The sequence below is a fragment of the Onychostruthus taczanowskii genome, unplaced genomic scaffold (assembly GCF_017590055.1).
Source record: "Onychostruthus taczanowskii isolate IOZ18803 unplaced genomic scaffold, ASM1759005v1 scaffold138, whole genome shotgun sequence".
NCBI classification, from domain to species: domain Eukaryota; kingdom Metazoa; phylum Chordata; class Aves; order Passeriformes; family Passeridae; genus Onychostruthus; species Onychostruthus taczanowskii.
The window spans coordinates 909,063-935,332 of NW_024498551.1; the positions used below are offsets into that span (position 1 = coordinate 909,063).

Sequence of the window (26,270 nt, forward strand, 5' to 3'; positions counted from 1 at the left end):
CCAAACTTTGGGAATTAGCCAAAGCAAAAGAAAAAAACATTTTAAAAAATCTCTTGCCAATCAATCACATTCTATCCTTGCTAGGAAGCAGAATGGCTCAGCCCAGCCAGCCAAGAGCTACTGACCTGCATGGGCACTGAGAAGGAGCTCGGGTCCTCCAGCTGGAAGCCCGTGATGATGGTGACCATTCCCGTGGTGTCATCCTCTCCACTGCCCTGGGACACTGTCAGCTGTTTGCAGCTGTCCAGAATTTTATACAGGTTCCTGACAGAAAAGAGAAACAGAGGGGAAGGTCAGCAGGAAGACCACATCTGCTCAGGACAATAAATGGGAAGCAGGGCTGCTTTCCTGTTCCTATTAAGACCTTTCTGAGCACAGAGTGCTTTGTGCAACATGCACAGGTGGCTGTCCTTCTCTCCAAGGAATTTCATCATTACTCACATAGAACAAGCTCTGCAATGGGTCCCAGTGCTAACACCTCTCCTCAAAGCCACCTGCCTGCTGCAGAACTGGGCCCAGACACCTTCAGATGCTGAAATCTTACCAGGCATCTAAATCTTGTCTCTTCAATTTATGCCTCTCAAAGCTCTTCCCAACATCCTTCTGGCAACGAATGTACCTAAGGAGAAAGCAGAGTCTCTGAGCTCATATGGAGACTGTCACACAGGCTGAAGTCAGTGCTCCACAGCAGCTCCTCTGGGTGCTGCAGGGCTTCCACCAACCCAAAGGTCCATGCAAGGAATCCTCTGTGAATCCCTTCAATCACCTCCCTGCCTCAGCACCATTCCCACATGGTGCTCACAGCACCACGTCTCAAGCCCACCAGCCCTGACATTGGCCCCAGAGATGCAGTTTGTCCTTTCAGCTGTGTTTCTGCAGAGCACCCAGGCACAATTCAGCTCTTCCAGCACTCTCAGTGCAGTGACAAAGGCCACTGCTCCAGTTTATACAGCAACAGAGATGCAACTCCACCACTGCTCAGAAGCAGCTGCACTTCACAGCTGAGCAGCAACCACCAGCACATCTGAAGAACCAGCTGCTGCATCTGCTCCTTCACTGCCTTCCCATTCCTGAAGTCTGGCTTTTCCTTGGCCCACTCCTCATTCTGCTCCAAGGGATCCACAGCCTGCTCCCACCCAAAGCCCACCCATTCCAAAAACAAGGGGAAATCCCACCCCTGTCCTGCTCTCACCTGTTTCCCTTTTTAAATTCTGCCTCCAGATACCGAATGCTGTCCCTAGCACCGGCGTTCTCCTTTTTCAGGAAGTCTAGGCCATCGATAACTAACAGAAACAAAAAACAAAAAAAACCAAAACCATCTTGTTTACAGTTCTACTTCTGCAAACTAATCCAGAGGTGTCAAGTACTCCCCATTCCACAGAACACAGTCCAATGCACAGCTGCCACAGGAGAGGCACGGGGGGAACAGGACCTGTTCTCCTCTCAGCTCTTCTGACACACTCTGTCAAAATCCCAAGCAAGGGCCACACACAGAGGCCCCAAAAGCAACACATCAAAAGGGTGTGGCAACTGTTCCCGAGGAAGTGAAGATAAGAGCAGGAGGAGGGAAAGCCACCACCCAGGCCCCTGGGGCCTGCTCCCAGCACAGAAGGGACAGGGGCAGGCAGCCCCTGCCAGTTACCTGCTGCAGAGTCCCCATACCTGTTCGAGGGATGATGATTATGAACCTCCCACTAGTGGCCAGCTGCTTGACAAGAGCCAGGTGCTGGCAGAGGGCCTGGGTGTCCGGAACCAGGTAGGGAGACATGGCTGACTGTGCCTTGGGCTGCTGGAGACTGCCCTCCAGCTGAGACACCTCCAGCTGAAAGCACACATGCAAACACACCCGCTTCACATTTATGATGAAACAGACCATCAAACAGGACAAGACTTGCCCTGCAAAACTCCACCAGGCCCTTCTAACCTCCAAGAATACAGAACAGAGGGCAGGATGCAGCAAGAGAAGAAGATCTCACTCTGCACTGCCCAATGAAGCCCCACCTTGAGTACTGGGAACAGTCTGGGGCACCTTGATGTAAAAGGGGCATCAAAATATTAGAGAGTGTCCAGAGTACGATGTCCAGGATGGTGAAAGGCCTCAAGTGGCTGAGGTCACTCAGTTTGTTCAGCTTGGGGCAGAGAAGGCTGAGGGTGACCACTCCATCACAGCCTACACCTTCCTCGAGGGGGTCAGCAAGCAGGAGGTGCTGACTTCCTCTCTCCAGTGACTAGCACTGGGACATGAGGAAATGATACATTTCATTTTTAGCTTCATTGCTGCATCAGGGCAAGTTCAGGCTGAACATCAGCAAAAGGTTCTTCCCCCAGAGGGGGAACAAGCTCCCCAGGAAAGTGGCTGTCACACCAAGCCTGCCAGAGCTCAAGGAGTGCCTGAACTACACTAGTGGGCATTCAGTTTGATGTAGCCCTGTGAGGAGCAGGGACCTGGACTCCATTATCCTTATGGAATCCCTTCCAACCTCCACAGTTCAACCGGTGCAGAATGGACTTACTGCCTCTGCGTGGGACAGCAGCAGAGAGTTCCCCCTTCCCTTCCCAGGTTCTGACATCCCAGGCACTACCCTGCTGGTTTTTCAGGCTGGAACTGCATCTCCTACCTGCAGTCGAAGCTGAGCCATGTCTCTCATGAGCCTGTTCCGACGAGCTTCCTCTGCAGCCTGGTTGGAAAACCAAACTTCCATATCAGTTAGCAGGAAACACACCAGCTGACACTAGCATACACTTCCAGAAACACTTCCAGAGTGAAAAGGGGACACTGGAATAGCTTTAAGGAACAGAACTGTCATCTCCTCCCAAAGATCTGTGATTATAGTTACAACCCAACAGTAACCTACAGGAAACAGAGGATACAGAGAATTCATTCACCTCTACCAACTCACCATGTGAAACTGAGCCTGGGCCTGGTGCAACAAGCTGTCTTGCTCTGACTGTGCTATGCTGATGAAGATGCCAAGCTCTGAGTTGAACTGCAGGATGCTGCCTTGCAGGTGGGTAATGAAGTGGCCGAAGCTCCGAATGCAGCAGATCCTCACGACAGACTGCAAGGAAGCAGGAGCAGTCAGCAGCCACCACAGCCACGGCGTGGCCTGAGGCAGAGCCCACCTGCTGCTCACACTTTTGAAAAAGGCAGGAACTGATACTAAATGCCCAGTTCTGATGGATTTTTGTGATCTCCTCTGAAGTCAGAGACTGCAGGAAAGACTACAGCTGGCCAGAAGGTTCAGGGGTGCCAGCAGTCTGGGGCTTCCTCAGCCCAAGAAAATCTTAGCAAACATCAGCAGCACCCTGCCACATCTGCTCCATAAACCTCTGCTCAGGCCTCCAGTGCTAGGAAAAGGAACCACACAACAATCCAGGTCTGTTTTTTTCAGGATTTACACCAACTCACCTCCTCAATTGCTGAGAAAATGGGCCGATCCTGCTCGAAGTTAAACCTCTTGTGTGCATTTTTCAGAGGGGGGAGATTGCGCAGGGCCACGTCTTCAGGGAGCAGCAGGTTGGCCTTCAGGTCTGGGAGCTCAGCATCACTCAGGATGTCTTTGACTTCATCACACAGGGCCAGCCCTAGAGAGGAGGGACAAGAAGGGGAGCAAAACAACTGAAGAGGGGGTTAAGAGGAGAACTGCTTTAAGGCACGTGATGATCTGTAATGGTCACGGGCAGAGGTGTTAATAAAACACCTTAAAACACCTTAAAACACCTTAAGCAGGTGGTTTTGTGACCACCTGCTTAAGGAGGAGCCACAAGACCACCTCAATATAGAGAGCAACTCTCCCAAACAATCTGCCAGGGGACTCTGGGAAATCCCCTCTTTGGAGGGACAGCTTTCCAAATGATGAGCAACCCTGTTTAACTCTGCTTCTCATAAACCATTGGGAACTTCAGGCTCAGCCCTGAAGAGGTACAGAGCACATCATGAGCAGCTGGATCTCCAAAACTATTTTCCAGGATTACCATGGCAAAATCACAGCCTTACTCCTCCTGCTGGCAGTGAATTTCACTCTTGTTGGCCACACATGGACTCTCACATGCTGGTGCCAGTGTTTCAGTATGCTGCCAGCCACATTAATGCATTAATATAGCATTTTGGTGCATGAGTTTTGGGGTTTTCCTGTCAGGACCAGGAGTTGTACCCAGTCCTGGAGCGAGGTGAGGGGTTTCTTCCAACTCAGGATGTTCTATGATTACATGATTCTCAAGACCATGGGATAGTATTTAACAGGAATGGTATTTAAACAAAAAAAAACCCCAACACATGCATGTTTTACTTCCTATTTTGCTTATAAAAGCTGCTACTAGGAAATCTCCCTCCCTGGCCTCTCACACACCCTGGGAATCACTGATGACTAGGGTTGGTGAAACATGACAATGCCACTTCTTTCTCCAGTACCTGATTCCTGCAGGTCTGCAGCAGAAGGCAGAAGGTTCAGGAGCACAGACAGCCTGTTCCACAGGCTCTGAGAGCTCTGCAGGAACAGAACACAAAAACAGAATAGAAAATGTCATGACAGATGTATACAACAACTAGGCAGCTTGGGCCTTCCAGCAGCTCACAACCCTCAGAATACTTTATAAAGAGTAAACCACACCATCCTTCTTAGGCTTAATTCAGCTGGTGGGGGACATAACATCACCCTCTGCCCAGGACTGGGGCCATGGCTGCGACCAGCCCAGGGAAGCTGACACAACTTTGTAGAGAGCCCTGACACCATCCTCACCTGAGCACACATAATGATGAGGTCTGTGTTTGTCCTCAGCCAGTCCAGGAACACCTTGACAGTAAGCAGCAGCCCTTCATTGGTCACAATCTCCAACTTCTCCTGAAGGGACCGCTCATTTCTGCAGGATTTGTTACTTGAAATGCTTTCTTCAGAGTCAGACACATCATCTGGAAAACAAAAGCAAGCACAAGATGGCAGCTGTCAAACCCCCTGAGATGCCAAGCCCTGCTGGTGTCAGAACAGCACTGGGCTGGTAATAGTTGAGTTGAAATACTAGGTACCCCCACACATCCTCACAAAAGCAAGTCCCTGTCCCCTGTGCTGTTACTGGAGTGTATCACCCCTGTATTTCCTTCTCCTTGGGATAAGAGGGTTAAAATCTCCCTGTGAAGGTCTGACCAATGCCCAACCTCTGCTGCAGCCTCCACGCTGACAGAGTGGGGCAGTGCCAGCACAAGGAGCAGAGCAGTTCCTGCAGGGAACAGAGCCCTGAGGCAAACATGCTCCCAGCTTCGAGCCAGGCAAGAGCAGGAAATGGCAGGGCTGTCCTGTGAGTCAGAGAATTTTAAATATTGAACATGTTCTTCACACTCTTCTAACTCTCCAGAGCTGAGGATCTCAAAGCCATTGCCAGTGGAATCACATGTGACACAAGTGACCTGAGGTCAAGATGGGAATCAACCACAGGTTTTGGCACAGACCTATCAGCACAGCTATGGGCATTCCACAAACCCTCAGAATCACAAGAAAGGAGGTGATTTATTCAGAACCCACCACTGACAGTGTTACACCATGAAAAAGCAGTTTGGATACAGCACACATGAGGAGAGCTGGAAGCTAAAATGACACAGTGAACTCATTCCATCTCTCATTTTCTACACCTGTAAAGGTATTGTGGCCACACATTCCTGGAGCTGCAACAGTGAGATAACCACTGAGGGGAAGGGTTAACCAGACCAAAGCCCATTTGTTTCTCCCTTTTAACCCCCATCCCTTTCATGTGGCCGTGGAGCAGTGCCAGGAGCCAGTCAACACTAACATGATCTAATACTGTGCCTTCAAATGCTGGCCCAGGCAAAGCCTGAACCTTGCCAGTGCTGTAGGCCAGCTGGATTTGGCAGCAGGATGTAGAATGTTTCCTTGCTCCAGGGAAGCTGGGAGGAATGAAAAACAAGACTCAACAGGCCCATGTAGTTTTATGTGAAACACAAACAATTCCCTGTAGTTTATCAGATCTCCCTTTCCAGCTGTTTTTGCCCAGAACATCAGTCAGTTGTGTAAGCTGAGCGGTAATGAAGACATGGCAGCTCCACCTGCTGCACATCTCCAGGGGTTCAGCATGCAACAGTCAGTGAGGCACATCTGGGGGGGGTCACAGAGGGGCCCTCAACACCTCTCACATGCACCTGGGTCACATCTTCCACACAAACTTCTACATGAGCATGGGGCTGATGATCTGTCATCTCATGGACAGCTTCCTGTCCCCCATCTGCCCTTTCACCAGAAGCAATAGTAAGTGTCTGATTAGATATTTCACAAAGGGAAAAAGGAAGATGCAATTTTTAATACCTGCTGGAATCATCCTCTGGAGCCAAAATGGCTTCACTATAGCAAATCATGCCTGAAAAATTCATTTGCCTTCCACAATGGGTTAAAGCAGTGGAGGATGAGGGAAGAGCAAGTGATCTCATCCACCTGGGTTTGTGCAGAGCGTTTGACACTGTCCTGCACAACATCCTTGTCTCTTAACTGGACAGACATGGATTTGATGGACAGGCCACTTAATGGACAAAGACTTGGCTGGATAGTCATGGGTAAAGAGCTGTAGCCAACAACTCAATGTCCAAGTGGAGAGCAGTGACAAGGGGCATCCTCAGGGGCTGGGACCAGCACATTTTAACATCTTTGCTGGTGGCACAGGCAGTGAGATGAAGTGCACCCTCAGCCAGCTTGCTGACAACACTGCGTTGTGTGGGGGGTCACAGGTTGGAGGGGAGGGATGGCACCAGAGGAACAGGCTGGAAATTCCTTCTGGGGTCTGTGCCAACCCCAGAAGGAATAGCATGGGCAAGGAGAAATGTTGCACCTGTATTGGGGCAACCCCAAGCACAAACACAGGCTGGGGGAGAATGGATGGAGAGCAGCCCTGGGAAGGATGTGGGGCATGGATTGACAAGAAGCTCAACAAGCCATGGCAACGTGCACCGGGCCCAGAAAGCCAACACTGCCCTGGGCTCATCCCCAGCAGCGTGGGCAGTGTGTGATGGGGGGGATTCTGCCCCTCTGCTCTGCTGAGACCCTCCCCTGCAGAGCTCCCTCCAGCTCTGGGGTCCCAGCACAGGGAGGACAAGGAGCTGCTGGAGTGAGTCCAGGGGAGGCCACAGAGATGATCCAGGGGCTGCAGCCCCTCTGCTCTGGAGACAGCCTGGGAGAGCTGGGGGTGTTCAGATTAGAGAAGCAAAGGCTCCAGGGAAACCTCAGAGCTCCTTCCACTGCCTAAAGGGGCTCCAAGAGAGCTGGTGAGGGACTTTGTAAAAGTCCTGGATGGCACAAGCGGGAATGGCTTTAAACTGAAGGAAGGTAAATTGAGATGTGGTATTAGGAAGAAATTGTTCCCTGTGAGGGTAGTGAAGCTCTGGCACAGGGTGCCAAGAGAAGCTGTGGCTGCCTCATTCCTGAAGTGTTTAAGGCCAGGTTGGATGCAGTTTGGAGCAGCCTAGTGCAAGAAGGATGAAATGACATGGGCTTTAAAGTCCCTTCCAAACAAACTAGCCTGTGAGCCTGTGATTATCACAGCTGCTCAGCATTTAGCCTGCAGAATAGTAGCTGTTCTGGTTGGCCACACGTGTTCCCTTTGCTCAGTGCACATATTCCTGCATGCTGGACAGTAAAAGTAAAGCTCTCTGTAAGGAAATGTCCAACCCACAGCCTGCCCACTACTTGGGCACCCTGATCCTCCAGACCTAGCCAAAGGAGAGCTTGCACCATGGGAAATGGTGAATTTAGCAAGCAGACTGCTATAGTTTGCAGTTTTCTACACATAATTGCAATAACAAGGCCCTTACCTTGCTCTGCCAAGCTGGGCTTCTCCAGATCTCCATTGACACATGGCTTGCTCTCTATGCCATCCTTCAAGGCAGGTGGTTCACTGTTGGGTTTCAGGAGGATGTTGCTGAACGTGGGAGCCAAGCGAAAGCAGCGTTTGGTCTGGAACAGCTGGGTGGACATGGCCTGGAGATTACTGGCTATGCTTGCATCATTAGTGCTCAGGGAAGCTGGCCCATTGACTGCTGGATCCACAGCTTCAGTTTTAGAGATGCCTGGGCCCTTGGAGTCCCCCAGCCCACTGCTATCCACACAGTTTTTTAAGGCCTCTTTGGGCCCACTTTTGCCTTGGCTGCTTCCTTCCTCACCGGGTTCATCCTCCATGTCCTCCAAGTCAGACCGAGATTCTTGGCTGTTCATGTCGGAGTCTGTCTCCACATCAAAAGCAGCTTCTGCTTCCTCATCACTCTTCTCTGAACCACTGTCTGAGCCATCACTGCCCTTGATGGAGCTCTGGCTGGAGTCAGAGTCAAAGCCCTCACTCAGGTCGCTCTCATCCACCTTCTGGGGGTGGCGGCGGCGGCGCAGACAGGACAGACGGGAGTACTTCTTGCTTTTCTTGCAGTCGTTCTTCCGCTGCTCCTCGCTGGGCTGATGATTGGCCAACTCAGCTTCAGCTTCCTTCTCAATTGAGTTCACAGGCTCCCGTGGCTCCTGGTCATCTGCATTTACAGGGAGAATGTAAGTTAAAGTCACAGTGTGTTCCACAGGCAGCTGCTGGCCAGTCCAGGGAAGCAGGGCTGTAAATGTCAGCCATCACTTCCATCAGTGCCTTGCACCATAGAATAAGCAACCCCCAAAGACAGATTCACTTTCTAAAAGCACCTGGGAAGCTGGGATTCCTACTGCTCAAGCTGGGCCACTCTGCTACCAGGCAGCCTCAGTGCTCAAGGCTGCTAAACCAGAATAGAACACAGCTGAATTCTAACTCTCTTCCCCAGCTGTCTGCAGTCAGAGCTGAGTGACCCACTGAGCAGGGCAGGGACATGTGCTCTGTAACTACACTGGCCTGACCCAATCCCTTTCCTGACCAACATGCATGGAGCCTTTCTAGCAGCCCTGGATCACTGTGACAGCTTCCAAACCTGCAGAGGAGGGGTCATTCATTGCTGCTTTTACCAGGAATTCCCTCACCCTGCATTCAGTGAGGTATTGCCAATGGACTGTTTGCAGGGGAAAGGTTTAGCAGTTTGAGTCACTGCCCAATAAACCCCCCCAGCAATTCAAGAGCCAGCCTTGCCTGAGCAGAAGTGAGGTATGCTGAGAGGGCCTGTCTCCTTCAGCCCCACTCTGCCCCCTTCTGCCTCCCTCAGCCCAGGTGTCTCACCCGAGATCATCCCCTCAGTGGAGGAGGAAAGCAGCCAGTAAACAACAGCAAACAAGAGACAGAATAAAATCTCAGACTGGGATAAACAGATGATGAATGAGCTGCCAAGAGATACAGAAAGCAATTCCTTACAAAGAAAGCAACATGTCCATCCTGTGGTGATTCAGACAATCAGAAAGAGCATCCAAGTGGAGACAACTCAGCACATCAATCACCTTTGGGGATTCCAGATCCGAAGTAAAAGATCAATACACCTCAATACACACTACAAAACCCATGCCCAGGGACAAAAGGGGAGAAAGGGGAAAGACAGCCCTGTAGGCAAGCAACCTGGGAGACCCAGGTGCTGCCATCTCTGTTCCCTTACCTGTGCCATCACTCTGAAAGGCTGGGACAGGATTTTCCCCTTCTTCTAGCTCAGCCTGGAGGCGAATATTGACGTGATTTATCAGGTGAGAGAACAGGGCCAGCGTGAAGGCAATGGCTGCACTGTACTGCTTGGAACCTGCAAGCAGACAGCACAGTGAGATGGAGGAGGTGAGCACTGCACCAGTTCAGACAGCATCCCCAGCCTAACTGCTGCTGGATGCTCACCAGGAAATTTCCAAACAAAGCACTGGTTACCTGCCCTCTTGAGGCTGTGAACGCTCATAAGGCAGATGATCACCATGCGAAAGATCAGGAGATCAGGGAGGAAGGAGTAACCACTCTCATACTCTTCTTCATCTTCACTAGTTGAGCTCAGGTTAGGAGGAGAGGGCAGGTAGAATAAGCACAGGTTGAAATCCTCCAGCACAGACTGGCAGAGAGACGTCAGCTCAGAATCCAAAGAGCTTAAAAAGAGTGAAAAATAAATAAGAATTATTAACTCAAGACTCATGTTCCCGGCATGTCTGCCCAGAAACTGAACCAAAACTGTCCTTCAGCACTAGGCATGATGAAGCACCAGGGAAGTAAGTGACATTAATCAGATTATGTTTTCCTCTTTAAAGCTGCTTAACTAAAGACAAACAATACCTAGAGATGGTTCACCAAAAACCAGATTAATTTTCCCCTGGGAGCTCAGCAGTGGCCATTAAAATACACAAGGCACTTAAATGCTAAAGGGAGCAAAAGTTCTAGATGCACTGCTCAGTGAAAAGTGTTACACTGCCACACACACAGGAGTCAGTTTTTCCTCCTTCCATATCTCTCCTGCAGCCCAGAATATTCCAAAATCCTCCACAGCTATTCAGTCCTTCAAAGGAAGTATCCATGAGATCAATCCAATGGGCTATGGGAGCCTCCTAGTTACAAAACAGACCTGCTTGTGAAATTTCCAGCAAAGCCTTTTCAGGGAAAGTGTGCTTGGGAAGTTGAAGTAATTCCCAAATTTTTTATGTTCTAAATACATGTTGAGTGGATATTAGAGGAGCCTTGTAGTTCCACCTCAGTATAAGGCAGTGTTGGAAAGTCAATCCATACTGGGCTGCATGAACAGGGGCAGAGCCAGCAGGTTGAGGATGTGCTCTCCCTTTCCAGCACTCACAAGGTGGCATCTGGAGCACTGCATCTGGTCTTTGGGTCCACAGGACAAAAAGCCACCAAACCAAAACACACTGACAAAGTGGATTTAGTCCAGCAGAGGAACAGAGAATATGATGTATGAGAAGAAGCAAAGAGAATCGAGTTTGTTCACCCTGAAAGACAGAAGGCATGGGGGGGTGTCTTCTGTTTCCAGATGCCAAACAGGTGATTACAGAGGACTGAGTAAGACTCTCCTTAGTGGTGCAGAGCAAAAAGAAGAGAAATTATGGGTACACACTACAGAAAAGAAAAATGAGATTAGATGCAAGGAGAAAAAAATTCTATGTTGAAGGTGGTCAAACACTGGAAAGGGGACCAGAAAGGTGTGGGGTTTCTGTCCTTGGATCCAGTCAAAACTCAGTGTGATGAGACTCTGAGCAAGCTCATCCAACTTCACATCTGCATCTACTTTCACAGTGAACACTATTTTGGGGAAGTACCAGACCCCCAAAAGGTCCCTTCCAACCTAAACCATTCCACAATGAATTTAACAGCAGCTTGTATCTAAGCCCTTTAAAACACCTGTTCTGTTTCAAGCAGTAAGAGGTTTATTTAACATCCCCTGAAAACCTCCCAGCAGAGACAGAGAAAATCCAATTAAAAAATCTAAAAGCCCAAAATCACACAGCTACACAAAGCTTCCCATTTATTCCAACACAACCAGGTTCTGGTGTTTCTTTGAACAAGGTGCTTGGTTACAGACTTCCAAGTGCACTGAACAGCCCACACAAGTGTGGACAGCAACTCTTTGCTACCCCATCAGCCTGAATGCAGGGCTTGGCAGGAAAAAGCATCTGATGACTGCATGGGTAAGCAAACACCAAAGGCACAGCACAGAGACAGCTGCAAGGCCCAGAGCTCAGCACATACTCAGGCTGGCTTGATTTAGATAAGTCACCAAGGACTTGTCTGAAGTCCCTTTGGTATTTTAACCCTTTGGTATTTTTAACCCTTTGGTATTTCAGCCTCCCCTGGAAACACAATCTTCATGCTCCATGCATGGATAGTCCAAAGTCTCAGGCCTTTTGGCAGAAAGCCTCAGTACAGGCACTGTTATCCTACAGGAAACCATCCTTTCCAATTCTGAGTGCCTGCTACTGTCAGTTGTCAATAGAAGATAAAATCTAGCATAACCTTACCTGCTCTTTGGCTGCAAAAGACTCTGCAGGTACATGAAGCTCACCAGCAACCTCTTAATGTCTTTTCCTCTAAAAAGATGGAGGAGAAAACACTGTAAAGCAGGTGCCCTATCACAGACATGGGCTGGGCTGACAGAGCTCTATTAACAGCTAAGTCAGGTCTTAACTGAAAAGTCCATTCTGAGGAAACTGGAGAGAAAGAAGACAGTTTATACACTGCCAACTTTCACCAATATGCCCCAACTCCAGGGAAGAGTGAGAAAATCTTTCAATGCAAACTCTACCTCTGGCCAGCACTTAGCTTTTCTCCTGAAATTATGACCCAAGACAGAAGACCGGGATCTAGAGTGGGGCTCTCAAAATTTGGGAGCAGTCACCATGCTGAAATTGCCCATCTACCAGCTCCACTTCCCACACAGACATCACTCTCAACCCAGAGGATACACTGCAAACTCTCAGCCTGCACCTTTCCTTTTCCTTCCCTTCTTACCGTTTCTTGCTTGGGGACAACTTCCTTGTCTCACATTTCTTCAGCTGATGATACATCTTGGCTGCTTTGTCATACAGCCGCTTCAGGTTCCCATAGGCACCCTCGAAGGACACTTCAGACTGGATGCTAAAGCACCAACACAGGACACAGCCAAAGTTACTTCTCCACAAGGCTGCTCATACTTCAGGGCTTTAACTCACTAGCAAGTTATTCAGGTGAGCACAGGTACCCAGTGCTGCTGTCTGAACATGCTGGGCAACTAAATTCCCACCAATGGCTGCCAACTGCACTTCAGTTGCCTCACAGTTTCCACCTGCCCTGGTTACACATATTCTCAAATCAGTGCCTTCAAGCCAGGAATTCCATCCAGTTCACACCACAGGGTGCTTCCCTCAGCACCTCCAACCCACTTCCAGCCTGGCTCTCTTTGCTTGGGCAAAGCCCTCCAGGTGCAGCCCTGCACAGGTGATTAGTAACCAGCACAATGGTTTGGGTTGACCAAGGCTCGCTCTCATTACTACCAGTCCTACTCAAGGGCAAACCAAACTCATCTCTTTCCCTTCCACTGAAATTCATTTGCCAAAATCAGTGCCAAGCTCAAAGCAAGGAGGAGAGGATCTGGCACCCACAGCAGCAGTGCATGGCCTCCCTGCTCAGGACATGCAGATCTGCAGGAACTCACCAGCGTAAGTAGCAGTAGGTCGCTTCCACATTGTAGTACTTGCTCCCTGCCAGTGTCCCCAGTTGGTTGAAGGGCATTCCTGTCAGGAAGGAGAGGGGCAATGGAATTTACTTGAATTCTCCAATGGCCCTGGCTAGAAAATAGATCTTTTCCCTTTCACTACATTTCCACACAGGAGGAAAGCCAGGAGACACAAAGAGTAGTAAAGCTGTAGTACAAAGGTCTGGACTACTCAATCCTTCCACCATCCAGGGTCTGTTTTCAATTTCACAGAGCTTTTAGATCCTCTCCACCTTGTGCCAGTCATCTGTGTAAGAGAGAAGAGCAAACAAGGCCTCCTCCTTTGTATTAACAGTGGTGTGGCCTTGACTCCATATTTCCTGACACAGACATCACCTTATCAGCATCTGAGAGCTCTATTGCAGCTCCTGTGGTGCAGAAACTTTTGCCACTTTTATCTGGGACCAGCCTTTCAAACAGTTCAGTGAGAACTCTGCAAAGACAGCATGTAGAAGACAACTGGCCGGAATCACACACTTTAAGGTATGACACACACTCTACTCCAGCACTGATGTGTTCCCAGAAGGAGGCACCTCTGAAGGAGGAAGCAGCACATGAGATTTTTTTTTTCCATGGGTAAAAGGGGAAGGTGACTGACAATGCTCTGCTCCTGGCAATGGAGAGCTGGATCTGTGCTTAGCCCAGAGGTACAGCATCACCAGAGTCAGAGAAGTCTGAGCTTCTCAGAGGTTCTCAGATGAGTATGGTGATGTCACTGGCAAAGAACATCCTGGCTTTAACTTCTGTTTGGCTTGCCAGCAAAAGAAAAATCACCTGAAAACCTCCCAGCAGAGACAGAGAAAATCAAATTAAAAAAATCTAAAATCCCAGCAAAGTAAGTTCTCGAAGGAAGCAACTTTAACCAGAGGATAAAACCAATCCTCTCTCAGCTGCAGGTATAAACCTAACCAGTGTAGCACTACATTGTTCTTATGTTGCAGCAACATGATTTTAACAACTACAAACTCATGGGAAGTCACTCACCAACTTGTGGTGCAACAGAAAGGGCTTGATAGTAAAATCGCTCGGCCAGCAGCTCCGTGTCCACACCTGCCAGCTCATTCTGATAGCGAGCTGAAAGGAAACCACACAGCATGCATCACAAACCCAAAGGCAGCATCTGCTGCACAGCAGCACAGCTTCCCTATTAACAATACCACAAAACTTGAAATACTGGCCAAGTGAACAAATCCACCAAAGAACTGCTCTTGGCAAACACTGCAACACACAGGGTTTGCCAGGCCTGTCTGAACCACTTTTCTTTCACCTGCTCACACCACAACTCCTGCCCTTTCCAGCCAAGGGCAGAGCCTGCCACTCTTGCAGCATCACACGAACAAAAGGAAAATGTTCTTCTGCTCCATGTGTTAAGTGCTGAGTCATCTATCCTTGAAGTAACTCAGAGCTGTGTTCCATTTTCCTGTACCTCAGACTATATTCTAGAACAGCAGAATGTGAAATCAAGTCAGCTGACTTAATAAAATACCTGACTATGGCTAGACTGAACTTTATTCATTTATTTTCTCCCTCTTTTTTTCTTTTTTTTTGACAAATGTAGGTATTTTGGAAACCTTAGGTGACAGCACCGTTAAAAGGTGAGCACATTTCTCTCCCACCACTGAGGTTAAGTCATTCCTACTACCCCCTCAAGACATTTATTTGCAATGCCATTCTTAGGCTGATTCATATGCAACACTAATGCCAAACAGCCTTCACCAGCTTGGAGGCAGCAGCATCAGACACATGTACCTGCACCACACTTCCAAGAGCTGCTCTCCACACAGCTGCTTTCTCCCTGCCTTTACTCCCACATGTTCACTATCAAGAAGCTGACACACTTACCACACACTTCAGGAGGTCGTGACTGCGGGACAGTCATGCCTGCTATAACAAGGATGCCACACAGCCAAGCACAATGACACTGGGGCTTTGCAAAGGCAAAACTCTGGACTGATGCACAATATTGCCTAAATCTGATTTTCAGTCCCACTGGTGCTGATGGAAGTGGCTTTGTAAGTCCCAGCTAAGCAGTCTGAACTGAACTGTCTTTGATCCCTCATACTGTCAAAACAATGTAAATAAAAGCAAATGCTTCCACTCTCACAGTCATGGCTACAGCAGCTTAGCAGCAGTGAATTCCTCATCTACCTGACCAAATACAAAGCTCCTGCAACTTGTAGCAGTTCAGCTACATGAGGGTTTCAGCTTATCCCAGTCTGTGACAAAGGTGCCAGGAAACAGAATCTGCAAATAACCTTGGCTGGTGCCCAACAGCAACAGCCTCACACGGTGGGTACAAGGCAGCATCTTTTTGCCATTTTTAAGGCTGCCCTGAGAGGCAATGCTGTCCTTACCCAGATCTCCCAGATAAACCAGACATCGGTGACAGGCCATCTGTGCCCACTCCATCTCCTTCTCTGATGCAGACACGGGCTTCTTGCAGCCTACAAGCAAACACAGAATCACTCAGAGCACTGGGTGGAGGCTGCTGATTAGACACCAAAGCCACCCATGCCTCTGCCCAAGACACCCAAAGCAAATCCCCCATGGTCAGACCTCACTGCCAGCTGTGCCATCTTGTAGAGCAGCACTGGATCACTCTTGTCAAAATGTGGAAAATAAATGCAGAAAAATACTTCCAGACTCTGCTGTTCATCCACTCCCCCCTGGATTCCCTTGTGATGGGGCACACCACCAACAGTCACTGAAATAAAATACTGTCACCATGTCTATAATGTCTGCCACAGAGACCTGGCTCCATCTGCCCTCATGTGAGAGGACAAAGGCCAATTCCTGTCTATATGATTGTGTGATCACATTAACACAGCACTGAACACAAGTTATACTTGTTCAGATTTCATTAGCACGGCTAATGAGGCCTTCATGGGAGCAGGCACACACCCCTGGAAGCCAGAACAAACTCTGAGCACTGGCACTGGGCGCCAACACACAACGGGGACAGACCCTCTCCAGCAATGAAAACAGAAACAAACTCATTGTCTCATGACCAAGATGTAGACTTGGTACTGACCAGCCAAAAAGGAAAAAAGTTAAACAAGGAAAAACTAGGACAGAAATCTGTGCTGTAGCCAGGGCAGGCAGAGTCAGTTAGGGAGAACTGCCTCTGGACAGCAATGCCTTTGCAGTGGGTTCAGAAGGGCAACTGAGCTGGTGACAGGGCTGGAAGGCACAGCCTGGGAAGAGAGGCCACAGACTTCAGGCTTGTCCAAGTTGGAGAAAAGGAGGCTGGGGGATACCTCATTGCCCTCTGCAGCTTCCTGAGGAGGGGAATGTGATGGTCTCCTAAAGGCATCCAGTGATAGGACACATGGAAATGGTTCAAAGATGCATCAAAGGAGGTTTAGATTGGACACAAGGAAGCCTCTCCTTACTGGAGGGTGGCCACACCCTGGAATGGGTTTCCTAGAGAGCTGGCCAATGCCCCAGACCTGTCAGTGTTTAAGAGGCATTTGGACAATGTCCTTGACAACATGTTTTGACTCCTGGTCAGCCCTGAATTGCTCAGGCAGTTGGACTGGACAATCATAGGTCCCTTCTCACTGAAATAATCTTGTCTATTCTATACTAAACTTATAAAAAAAGAGCAATTCAGGCAGTGGAAAGTGTCAAGAGCAACAGAGGAAGGCTGCAGCCAGCTGATCTCAACTAACTGAAGTCATCAAACGTGACTCAGCTCCTGGGCAGAGCACATCCAGGCCACAGCTCAGCCAGAGACCAGGAGGCAAAGGCTGCTGTGCCTGCACCTCCCCTCCAGAGAGCACCCACTGCTGCTGGGCCACCAGGCTGGCCTCAGGCTGGCCTCAGTCCTCCTGCTGCCAAGGACTCACACCTTCTGGAAAAGACAGCTCCCTCAAGCAGGAATCCCAAAGAAGATTTTGAAGACCAATCCAGTCTACACTCTGCTTCCCTCCTGACTGAAGCTAAAAGGGTGGACATGAAATCTGGAGGCTGCAGTGACCAGTGAGGAGCTGTTCCCACTTACCAACAGGTGCTGTAAAGCCACACTGTTCCAACACACAGCCTTCAATCTCTGACCACATACACTGCTGGACTCACCCTCCCTTTTTTGGCTCTGAATCCTCTTGCTCCCAATTCACATAACCATAAAGCTGTGCCCACCCCCATGTGTGGTTTATATGAGATCCTTTCAGATCTTTTGTGGATAGGCAAAAGTTACATCTCTACTCTCCAGTTACCTGCTCACCTGCAGCATCCTTTTAAATGAAGGGCCCAAACACACCAGGAAACCTGAACAAGGGGAGCCTTTCATAAGCAATCACCCCTCAGGGTATAAACCCACCTGGAATGTGCATAGTGAGGATTTATTAATTCTGCAGTACTGAGATACATTTCTAAAAGCAACACTTGCCAAGAACATCTGCCTTCTACACTAACATTTTGAAGCCAATAGTGATACCATAATTTCTCAGAACTAAGAGTAGGATCCCAACAAGTTAAATCTTCTTTTACTGAAGACACACTAACTGCCCTTAGCCAGGTGCAGCAGCCCTATCACCTGCCAACTTTAAGCACATCAGTTAAACCTTTGCTAATACAGCTCACAAAACAAAGGCTCCATTTCTCACCTGGACACCCCCACAACAGAAACATGTACCCTGAGGACAATCTAGGATGTGAGTGCACAGGCAGTGTTGAGCTGTTTCAGGACTGTAAATACTCTTATTCTTCCTCCTCTAACAGATACAACACCTCAGATTTCCTTGCACCTAAGGCCATGCAGAGGTCACAGGGCCAGCTAACATGAACTATGTGCTCTCAGTCCAAGATTCAGAAGCCACACAGTGAAGAGAGCACAGACAAAAGAGGCACCAAAAGAGGAAGAGTCTTTTGTCTAGTGAATAGGATGTACTGACAGAAATCTGTTGATTTCAATAATCTATTCCCCTGTTTGACTGCTTTAACTAAGCTTTTAAAACATTCTATACAGCCAGCAGTGCTCTTCAGTTTTCCATAAAAATCTGCCATCACCAGATACTTTTACTAAAGAATTTTCTCACACTGTTTTCTTTCTATTAGAAACCCTTCTTCCTTCCCTAATTTAGTATTATTAAAAAAAAAAAAAGTGCCATGGAAAAGAAAGCAGGACAGTCTGTTCTAAACAGAGACCTTACTAATCAGGGAAAAAACCAATTTCCCTTGAATGCTGAAACAAAGATGGACTAGTGCAAGGGGAAGTCACCTGTGGGGGATTCAGCCTTGCCCATGAACCAAACACCTTGAGCACAAACCTATCAGAGGGTCTGTCACGTGTGTCCAGTCGATGCAGCACTGCAACTCCAGCTGGTAATGGGACTGGATGTAGAGCAGGAGGTGCTGGTAGAATCCTATGCCAGCCACCAGGTGAGTCCTGTACGCACACTCCAGGGTGCTGCGGCTGTGGATGTGCTGGGAGAAGGAAAAGCAGCACGTTAATGCAGCCCAGGGCACAGTTTAGGCTTAGCTGTACTGAGTGTGAAGCAAGACAGTGGTAGCTCAGCTGTAAATGGTTTTGCACAGCTCTGTACCTCCTCCTGCTCAACAGTGCACCCCCTAGTAGTATTTACTAAGGGTCAACATCAAGGAGAAATACTTGTGAAAACAAATCAATAACATCAAAGTATCAAGTTAGAGCACCTTAAATGCACCCAGACCCCTGGAAAGCCAGGAGAGCTCATGGCATCAGAGAGAACTGAGGACCTTCCAGTGATCAACTCTTATAAAAACAACCAGCAGTGATAAAGCCTCTTAAAACAATCACTCTGCCTGAAGAGATCTGTCTTATGAAGAGGAGAACACAAAAAATAAGCAAATTCTCTTGAAATGCCCTCTGCAATGGGAGGTCTCTCAACAGCACGTTAGTGCTTAACTGCCCACTGCCAGACAAAGGCACAGGGCAGGTGCTCTGGAATTTGAGAGTGCCCAGCTCCCCATCCTGGACTCAGACCACAGCTTCTTCAAGCAAATGAAGCTTTAAACTTTGCCTCATCCACTGCACAGCTAGAGACCTTCTCATGCCAGAGCCATAGATACCTGCCTTTTTATTTGTTTTAATGAGCTGGATAACTTCATAGTAAACCTTTCTCCAGAGCAGTTCTTCTGCTTTTCTTCCATAATCCACTGGATGCAGGAACATCAGCTTCACGCACAGCTCCCGCAGCCTGGAAAGAGAGCAGAGCATTCTCAGTGAGCTCCTGCAGCCTCAAACACAGCTGCCACTACAGAAGCACAGAAGAGGAAAATCTGAATCCATTACAATCTTGAGCCAGGCCATCTGGTGATGGTACAGCCTGGCTCACTCCCACACGAGCACCAGGAAAAGCCACGTACTTAAAGCAGTGCCCTCTGGGCTCAGCTGGCCATCAGTGACTTCCTGAAGTGCAATAATGACAAGAATTGGCTTGACAGCTTAAAAAATTAGTACAAATAATCCTCCTTGCTCAGCAAACCCAACCCCTGATAAAAGATTTTACACACATGTAGGAAACTTCTGCCCCACAGTTTTTATTACAAGGAAAGAACTGGCCAGCACAAAGACAATGTATCAATGATACCCAGGAAAGCCATGGATTGCATTGCTCAAATACAGGTCTGAAACCCAGCTTCTGCTTCACAGGGATTTTCCCCAGCCCAACACAAAACACAAGCATGCTGCCCAACTTACTTGTTCCTCAAGCTGATGTTCTCTGGCTTGAACACATCCTGATAAGCTGCCTTATTGCCAAGGATGAGATCCAGCCGGTGCACGGCCTCAACCACTGCCCTGCAAGAGAACACAGAACCAAGAGTGTCAGGAGAGATGCTCACCTGGGATCACTGAAGATCAGAGGTGTCTGCAAAGAACCACTGTTAGTGGCCTGTTTAGTTCCACTGTCAGCACACTGCCCTGTACCACTACACCACAGTCACTAATCTCCTTTTTGCACTCTACTTGAAGAAGGTTATGGAACACAGAAAAAAGCAGAGTTACACACATTATAGGCATTTTTCTGCAGAACAGTGGTTTAATCACCACTTACCACTGTCTGTCTGATCAAATATGTCAATTATTTTTACAGCAGCAACATCAGAAATATCTCTGGACACACTGGCAACCTCAGCAATTAAACCTGCTATACCTACACTCAGATTAATTTAAATATCTTAAACTCTGTGATTAAAAAAAAAAAAGATTGAATTCTAAAAACTACTGTTTTGATGGGACAAGTTTTAATGGTGTAAGATTCAAACCTCCACCAACTCCTGTTTTCTTACCAATCTGCCTACAAAAGAATGCAACACAAGTCTCTCATTTGCCAGAACTTCCTCATCTTCGTTACAGGGATTCACTGGTTGAACCCCTAAAGTTCCCTCAGTGACAGGTAACAGATACTCAAACCCAGTCTAAAAGAGGAAATTTGTTCCAAGGTTTTCTCCCCTGAAAGCCAGTCAAAAGACAGAGCAAGCAACCTCCAAACCTCTGAGCCATGCAAAAAAGTACTTTGGTGAATCATTGCCCAAGACCCTCCTCCTGGAGGAAGAACCCCACACTGTGTGTAAATCTCAAGCACTGAAAAGTTTGTAGCTGTGAACAAATCACACCACAATTCTGAACTCTGCAGTGAAACAAACTTTCAGCTCCATTAGTGCTGAAGCTCAGGGACAGCTCAATAAAGCACAATAACTGTCAACCCTTCCCACACAAGAGGTCACCTCCAGCCTCTGCCTTTGCTCTGTATCTGAGGTCACCAAACCCACTCCTGAAGTTAAGTTTCCCCAGATCTTCCTTCAGCAGAACACCTCCCAAGCCATCAGCTACCAAACCCCTGTGGTCCTTGTTCTCCCCCTCAGCTTCATGTCTACCCCACCCATTGTCACTCCTCACTTGCTCCAATTCCTGTCCCACCAAGAGCTGTTGGAGCAAGGAGCTGAAGACAATCACAATGTACTGTGAACACAAAAGAAGGCAGGACCAGAGCAAACTTCTGCCAAGCAGAGCAGAGGTGCTGCAGCCAGTCTGCACCACCTCCCAAAATCCCCATCACCTGCAGGTTGGAACTCCCCCATCACACTCACAGCACCACACAGTGACTGAGCCTACTACTCCTGCCCTGATGGTGGACAAACAGAGCACAGGGCACCCCCAAACCAAAGTCTGCAAGCCCATGTTCTGGGAGGCTCAAACCACCACCACTTCCTTGAAAACTAAGATGTCACTGCAAAGTAACCAACAGTTTCCTATGCCAGCACCTTCCCAGCAAGGCAAATCTCTCTTTGCAAATTCACTACACCCAAAGGAACCTCCCTGAAAAAAGCCCCAGGACATTTCAGAGTCACAGAGAAAATATCCCATCTCCTGCTATTCCACAGAAAGCCTCTCACTCAAGGTAAAGAAATCTCACTTGTTTCCAGGAACAACAGAAACTGACAGGAAAAGGCAAGTGTGGGGAATAGAAGCATCTCATGCAATGCCTTGGGAGAGCAGAACACCATAGACTCGAATCAACTTCTTACTGAATAATCATGAAGAAAATCAAGGAGATAGTAAGAATCACACAAAAAATCCTGTTACATTCTTGACATCCAGCCCCTCCTGCTCACTGCCCTCTTTCTGGCCTGAAGGGGGTCTGCAAACTCTGACAGCCTCATCCCTCATAGCAAGGAAAGAATCAAGTAAAATACATTTTGGTTTGCAGGTAACAGGCACTGAGTGTGCAGCATCCACGCAAGCTCATATTGGGGTTGGGACAATCCTAAAAGCCCCCCAGTTTAGCTTCCCCACAAGAGAACCCCACAAAGCACAGGCAATGCACATCTCCTTACTGCAGCCTGGGACTGCTGTCCTAGCTGTGGCTCTCAAACTCCCTTCCAGCACACCAGGAGCTGACTGGCTTCCTCTGCAAAAGGTGGCCAGAGGAAAGAGGAACTGCTGGTTCATTTGATTCCCAGAGAGAACTACAGGAAAACTACAATCGTTGATTCCTGACATAGGCAGTAAAGCAGCTGTAAAATAACATTCTGTGAGCAACAAATCTCAGCTGTGTGCATCTGAAACAAGTGCACGTGTCCATGACATCCAGTGTGGGAAATGATCCCAGTGGCCTGCCAAATGAGAAGTACAGAAAAGTTTCCCTCTGGGGACAGAAGGATATCACCTTCCCCTCAAGGTGGTCCAGAGGGCATCTGCCACACAACCTAATTTTCTACAACAGCCCATGGATGGGCACATGCACACACTTGGTATTTGTGCTGTTCTTTCAGTGTTTGTAAAGAAACAGAGCTCATGACCAGAGAGCAGCAAGGCTGACACACTGGGATGTGGTTCATCACCCCAAAGGGAGCCCCAGCTGAAACACTCCTTGTCCACATCCACACAGGCCCTATGGTGCTGCTGGAAGAGAAGGAGGCAGGAGTAAAGCAGTATCTGTGACAGCTGGCAATTCCCTGCCAGGATCCCACATCTGTGGTGCTGAGGAAAGAGAACTTGATGAGGACAAAAGGGACAGGAGCCAGCCTCTCTCCAGAAACGCTGGGAAACACCAACACAGGTGCTGTGGACCATACACTGCTGGAAGTGCACTTTAGCATCTGTGCCCTCACAGGCCAAGACCACGGGTTGAACTTTCCTTTGCAGTTAAGAGCCTAAATCCTGTCCCAGGACCTATTTTTCTACCTGCTGTGTTTAAACAGTTTTCAGACAGCATATCAGAGCCACAAAGGAGGCACATCAGATGCCAGTCTATTAAAAGAAACAAATACAGCACATGGTGCCAAGCAGGGTGGAAACAGGCCAATGCCAAGTCCTCTTGGGCCATGCAGACACTGATCTGTCCCTTTTCCTCCATGTGATTAACAGTCTGGGATGGAGCAGGACAGCAGGGACAATTATTTGTCCCCTCTGTTTCTTTATTTAGGACATCACTAAGAACCATAGTGTCTAAGGAGTAAGACATTATTAAGAGAAAAGACCTGCAAGCCATTTAGCTCTACTCTGGCATGTGTCAGTCCACAAATCACACTGCCTGGAACAGGCTCCACACAGGAACAGCAGCACTGAGTCCATGAGCTAATGGTTACCCAGAAACCTGCAAAATAAACCTGGTCACCTTCCTCCACAACAAGCATTGTAAAAGCACACCCATGATAATGCAGCTGCCGCGTTCCAAGGTGAAACTATCTAGGAAGACTTGGAAAAGATCAAAGAGTACCCTGTGAGCAGCAATGGGCACCCTCATTTCTTAAAGGACACTCCAAGGACCTTGGAGACCCGAGCTCAGCTCCCACAAGCTGACAACAGGCTGATCCCATGGGATCGCAGTTTAGAGCTGGGACTGTGGCATTCACACATCTGTGACTCAAAGGCGCCACTTAGTGTGACAGTCATGAGCTCTCAGGCCACAGTCAGCACACAACGGGCTGCTTGGAGGGCAGGAAACTCCCACTTCAGGCTGAAGCAGAGAAGAACTGACAGGAGACTGTTAAGGTGGGAGCCTGCTCAGAGAACTGTCAGCTACAGAGATGGAAATTTGTGGCCACTGCAGGTACTATAAATCCTGTGCTAAAATCACAATGCTTCCTCCCCGCTGAAGAAGAGCTGTCCCTGCAGGAGGAGGGTGGTTCTTTTTCTGCTGTAAAAACGCTCTGGAGCAAGCACACATCTTATTCTGTTACAAACATTCAAACAGAAAAGCCCTCCCTTGCAAAGATGACAATCCCTCATCTGGCCACAGGCCGTTCTCCTGCCGGCTGCAGCAGAACCTGAGGTTCCACCTGACAGATGAGCTGAGCAGCACCAGGAAAACAAAGCAGAACAGGTCTCGAACCACGACAAGGATGGTTTCAACAAAACACGTTCTGTTTTGCAGGCAGAAGCACACACATCCTGCACACCCTCTCCAGGCCTGTCCCACGCTCCCTGGGCAGGCACAGCGCTCTGCTGCTCCAGCTCAGCCTCCAGCTGACGTGGTGGAGATCACTGCAGGTGTCTCAGGGTGACAGCAGCACACACAGAGCTGCCCAGCCCGAGGTGCTCCAGGCAGGATCATGCAGCCCAAATCTTCATCACGTTGAGCCCCACTTCTGATCTCACACCACGAAAAGCAACCCACTGAACCTCCAAAGTGCAGCAATGTGCTTGCACTGAGCATATTGTGGAAACAGATAAATAACCACCACCCAAACCTGCAGTTCCTGGTGGGGATTCCCGGGCACAGATCCTGCCAGTGCCCCAGCAGGAGGCAAAACCCTGCCCTGCTGTAGGGGGGCAGCGAGGCCCCACGAGGTGCAAGGACACAGCCAATGTCATCAAGACAAAAATAAATGGAAAATTCATCTCTTGTCTCCATCACTCTGGTCATCTTTGAGACCCAGAGCTGCTGCTAGAACTCCTGTGGATCTGTTGTACTGACAGAGAACCTGAGCCAGAAGGGAACAATTTCTGGGCTGCCCTCACAAAACAAGTCAGGAGCAGAGGGGGCCTGAGCTCACCAAGGCCAGCAGGAGTGCCCCAGTCCTGTTCTCTGATGCCATTTCCAATGGTGTGGAAATGTGGGACCAGAGTCCCAGGGAGTGCTTAACTGGAAAGATCTGCAGCTGTCCTGCCCTCCACACAGCAGGAAAGTGCCCTGGCTCACACTCCTGCTCATCACACCCTCTTCTCCAGCACTTCTCACGTAATCCCTGCCTACTGCCAAAGCCAGGGACACCCTCTCCAACCCCTGGATGACCCCACACCTCATCCTTACCCCACTGTATCCCAACAACTCCTTTCCACTCAGCCCCCATCATTCTCCCTGAATCCCACAGAACTCCTTTTTCCACCTCCCATGTCCTTACTCATCATCCTGGGTGTCCCCTTACCCCTGACCCCCTTCCTGCTCTCCCACCTATCTCCTTCCCCGATCTCTCCATTCTCCCATCTTGCCTGGTCCTCCAACAGTCCCTTGGTCTGATTCATCTGCCCTGGAGCCACCAGACTCCTTTTCCCCAGTGGAACCCCTCCATGTATTACTTATCCCCTCTGGATCTCAAACAACTCCCTTCACCACATTCCCTTTCCCTGGTCTTCCCTAAACCTCCTCCTTCTCCTCTCCCTTTGCACTGCATCCTTTCCCTGCATTTCCCCAGGACTTCACTTCAATCTTCCCTAAATTCCATCATCTCCTTTCCCCATCTTCTCTGAGCATCCCTCCAATCCCCTCTGCCCTCGTTCCCCGAGTCTCCCCTGAATTCAAGAGCCCCCCACCCCGTCCATCCCTGCTGTTACCTCAATTCCACCATCTCCTTCCCCAGTCCCCCGAATCCTTCCCTGACAACTCCCCCATCTCTTTTCCTTCCATCTTCCCTGCATCCCGCCAACTCCTTCACCCTGGTCCTCCCCAGCCTCGCCCAACCTCTCCCGCCCCAATCCCCTTCCCTCCCGTCACCCCCGGACCCTGCCCAGCCCCATTCTCCCTCTGCTCTCCTCGGGCACCCCGTTACCCTCCCTCCCCAGATCCTTCCCCATCCCTCTGAGTAACCCCCCAACCCGCTCCGCGCTGGCCCTCCCCAGCCTCATCTGGAGCCGCCTCGGCCCCTTCCCCACACCGGCTCCTTCCAGCGTCCCCCTTCTCGGCCACTCCATCCCCTCTGCCCCTCCGGCCCCTCTCCTCACCGGTACAGCCGCTTGGTGTGCAGCACCTTGGCCTCCGGCTCGCCGCTCTCGCCGGCGGCCCCGCCACCCTGGCTCATGGCGCCCGCGGCGGGCCCGGCCCGGCCCCGCGGCCCCTCAGCACCGCCCGCGCCGCCGCCGCCGCCGCCCCCGGGCCCGCTCGGCCGCCATGACTGCCCCCTGTCCCTCGCTGCTCTCGCGAGATTTCCCGCGGCTGCGCCGCGCCGGGCGGGCAGGGCGGGGGCGACCTCGCCTCGCGAGAACCGAGCCGCGAGAGAGGCCCGCACTTAGTGCTGGCAACATGGCGGCGGCCGCCTCAGCCGGCCGGGCCGAGGGCCAGGGCGGGCCCGGCCCGGCGGGCCGGGGTCCCCTTGCTCGGGTCGAGGGCTGGAGCAGAGCCCCCCCCGTGGCTGTGGGGCCGGGAGCGGGGGGAACGGCGCAGGAGTCCCTCCCTGCTCTGGGATCCCGCTGTGCCTGGGGTCCCGAGGGACCGGCCAGGCGCCCGGCGGGTCC

The 26,270-nt window shown here is 49.8% G+C and overlaps 1 protein-coding gene across 2 annotated transcripts in view; it reads right to left on the bottom strand.

Moving 5' to 3' along the window:
• SMG5 (SMG5 nonsense mediated mRNA decay factor) overlaps positions 1–25,949 on the bottom strand; it is a 30,526-nt gene extending 4,577 nt beyond the window's left edge. Inside the window, exons 1-21 of one of the 2 annotated variants that reach the window (XM_041397214.1) lie at positions 25,761–25,949; positions 19,794–19,892; positions 19,167–19,290; positions 18,382–18,538; positions 15,466–15,555; positions 14,096–14,185; positions 13,052–13,130; positions 12,370–12,495; positions 11,880–11,948; positions 9,799–10,007; positions 9,542–9,679; positions 7,808–8,509; positions 4,740–4,909; positions 4,412–4,487; positions 3,410–3,585; positions 2,901–3,059; positions 2,619–2,678; positions 1,663–1,822; positions 1,193–1,283; positions 545–619; positions 126–264 (exon numbers count right to left, since the gene is read on the bottom strand). In XM_041397214.1, the coding sequence (XP_041253148.1) occupies positions 126–264; positions 545–619; positions 1,193–1,283; positions 1,663–1,822; positions 2,619–2,678; positions 2,901–3,059; positions 3,410–3,585; positions 4,412–4,487; positions 4,740–4,909; positions 7,808–8,509; positions 9,542–9,679; positions 9,799–10,007; positions 11,880–11,948; positions 12,370–12,495; positions 13,052–13,130; positions 14,096–14,185; positions 15,466–15,555; positions 18,382–18,538; positions 19,167–19,290; positions 19,794–19,892; positions 25,761–25,837 (3,066 nt within the window). In that variant the 5' untranslated portion in view covers positions 25,838–25,949. The remainder of the gene's footprint in view (positions 1–125; positions 265–544; positions 620–1,192; positions 1,284–1,662; positions 1,823–2,618; positions 2,679–2,900; positions 3,060–3,409; positions 3,586–4,411; positions 4,488–4,739; positions 4,910–7,807; positions 8,510–9,541; positions 9,680–9,798; positions 10,008–11,879; positions 11,949–12,369; positions 12,496–13,051; positions 13,131–14,095; positions 14,186–15,465; positions 15,556–18,381; positions 18,539–19,166; positions 19,291–19,793; positions 19,893–25,760) is intronic. The other variant, XM_041397215.1, reaches the window with a different exon arrangement.
• Positions 25,950–26,270: the final 321 nt, after the last annotated feature.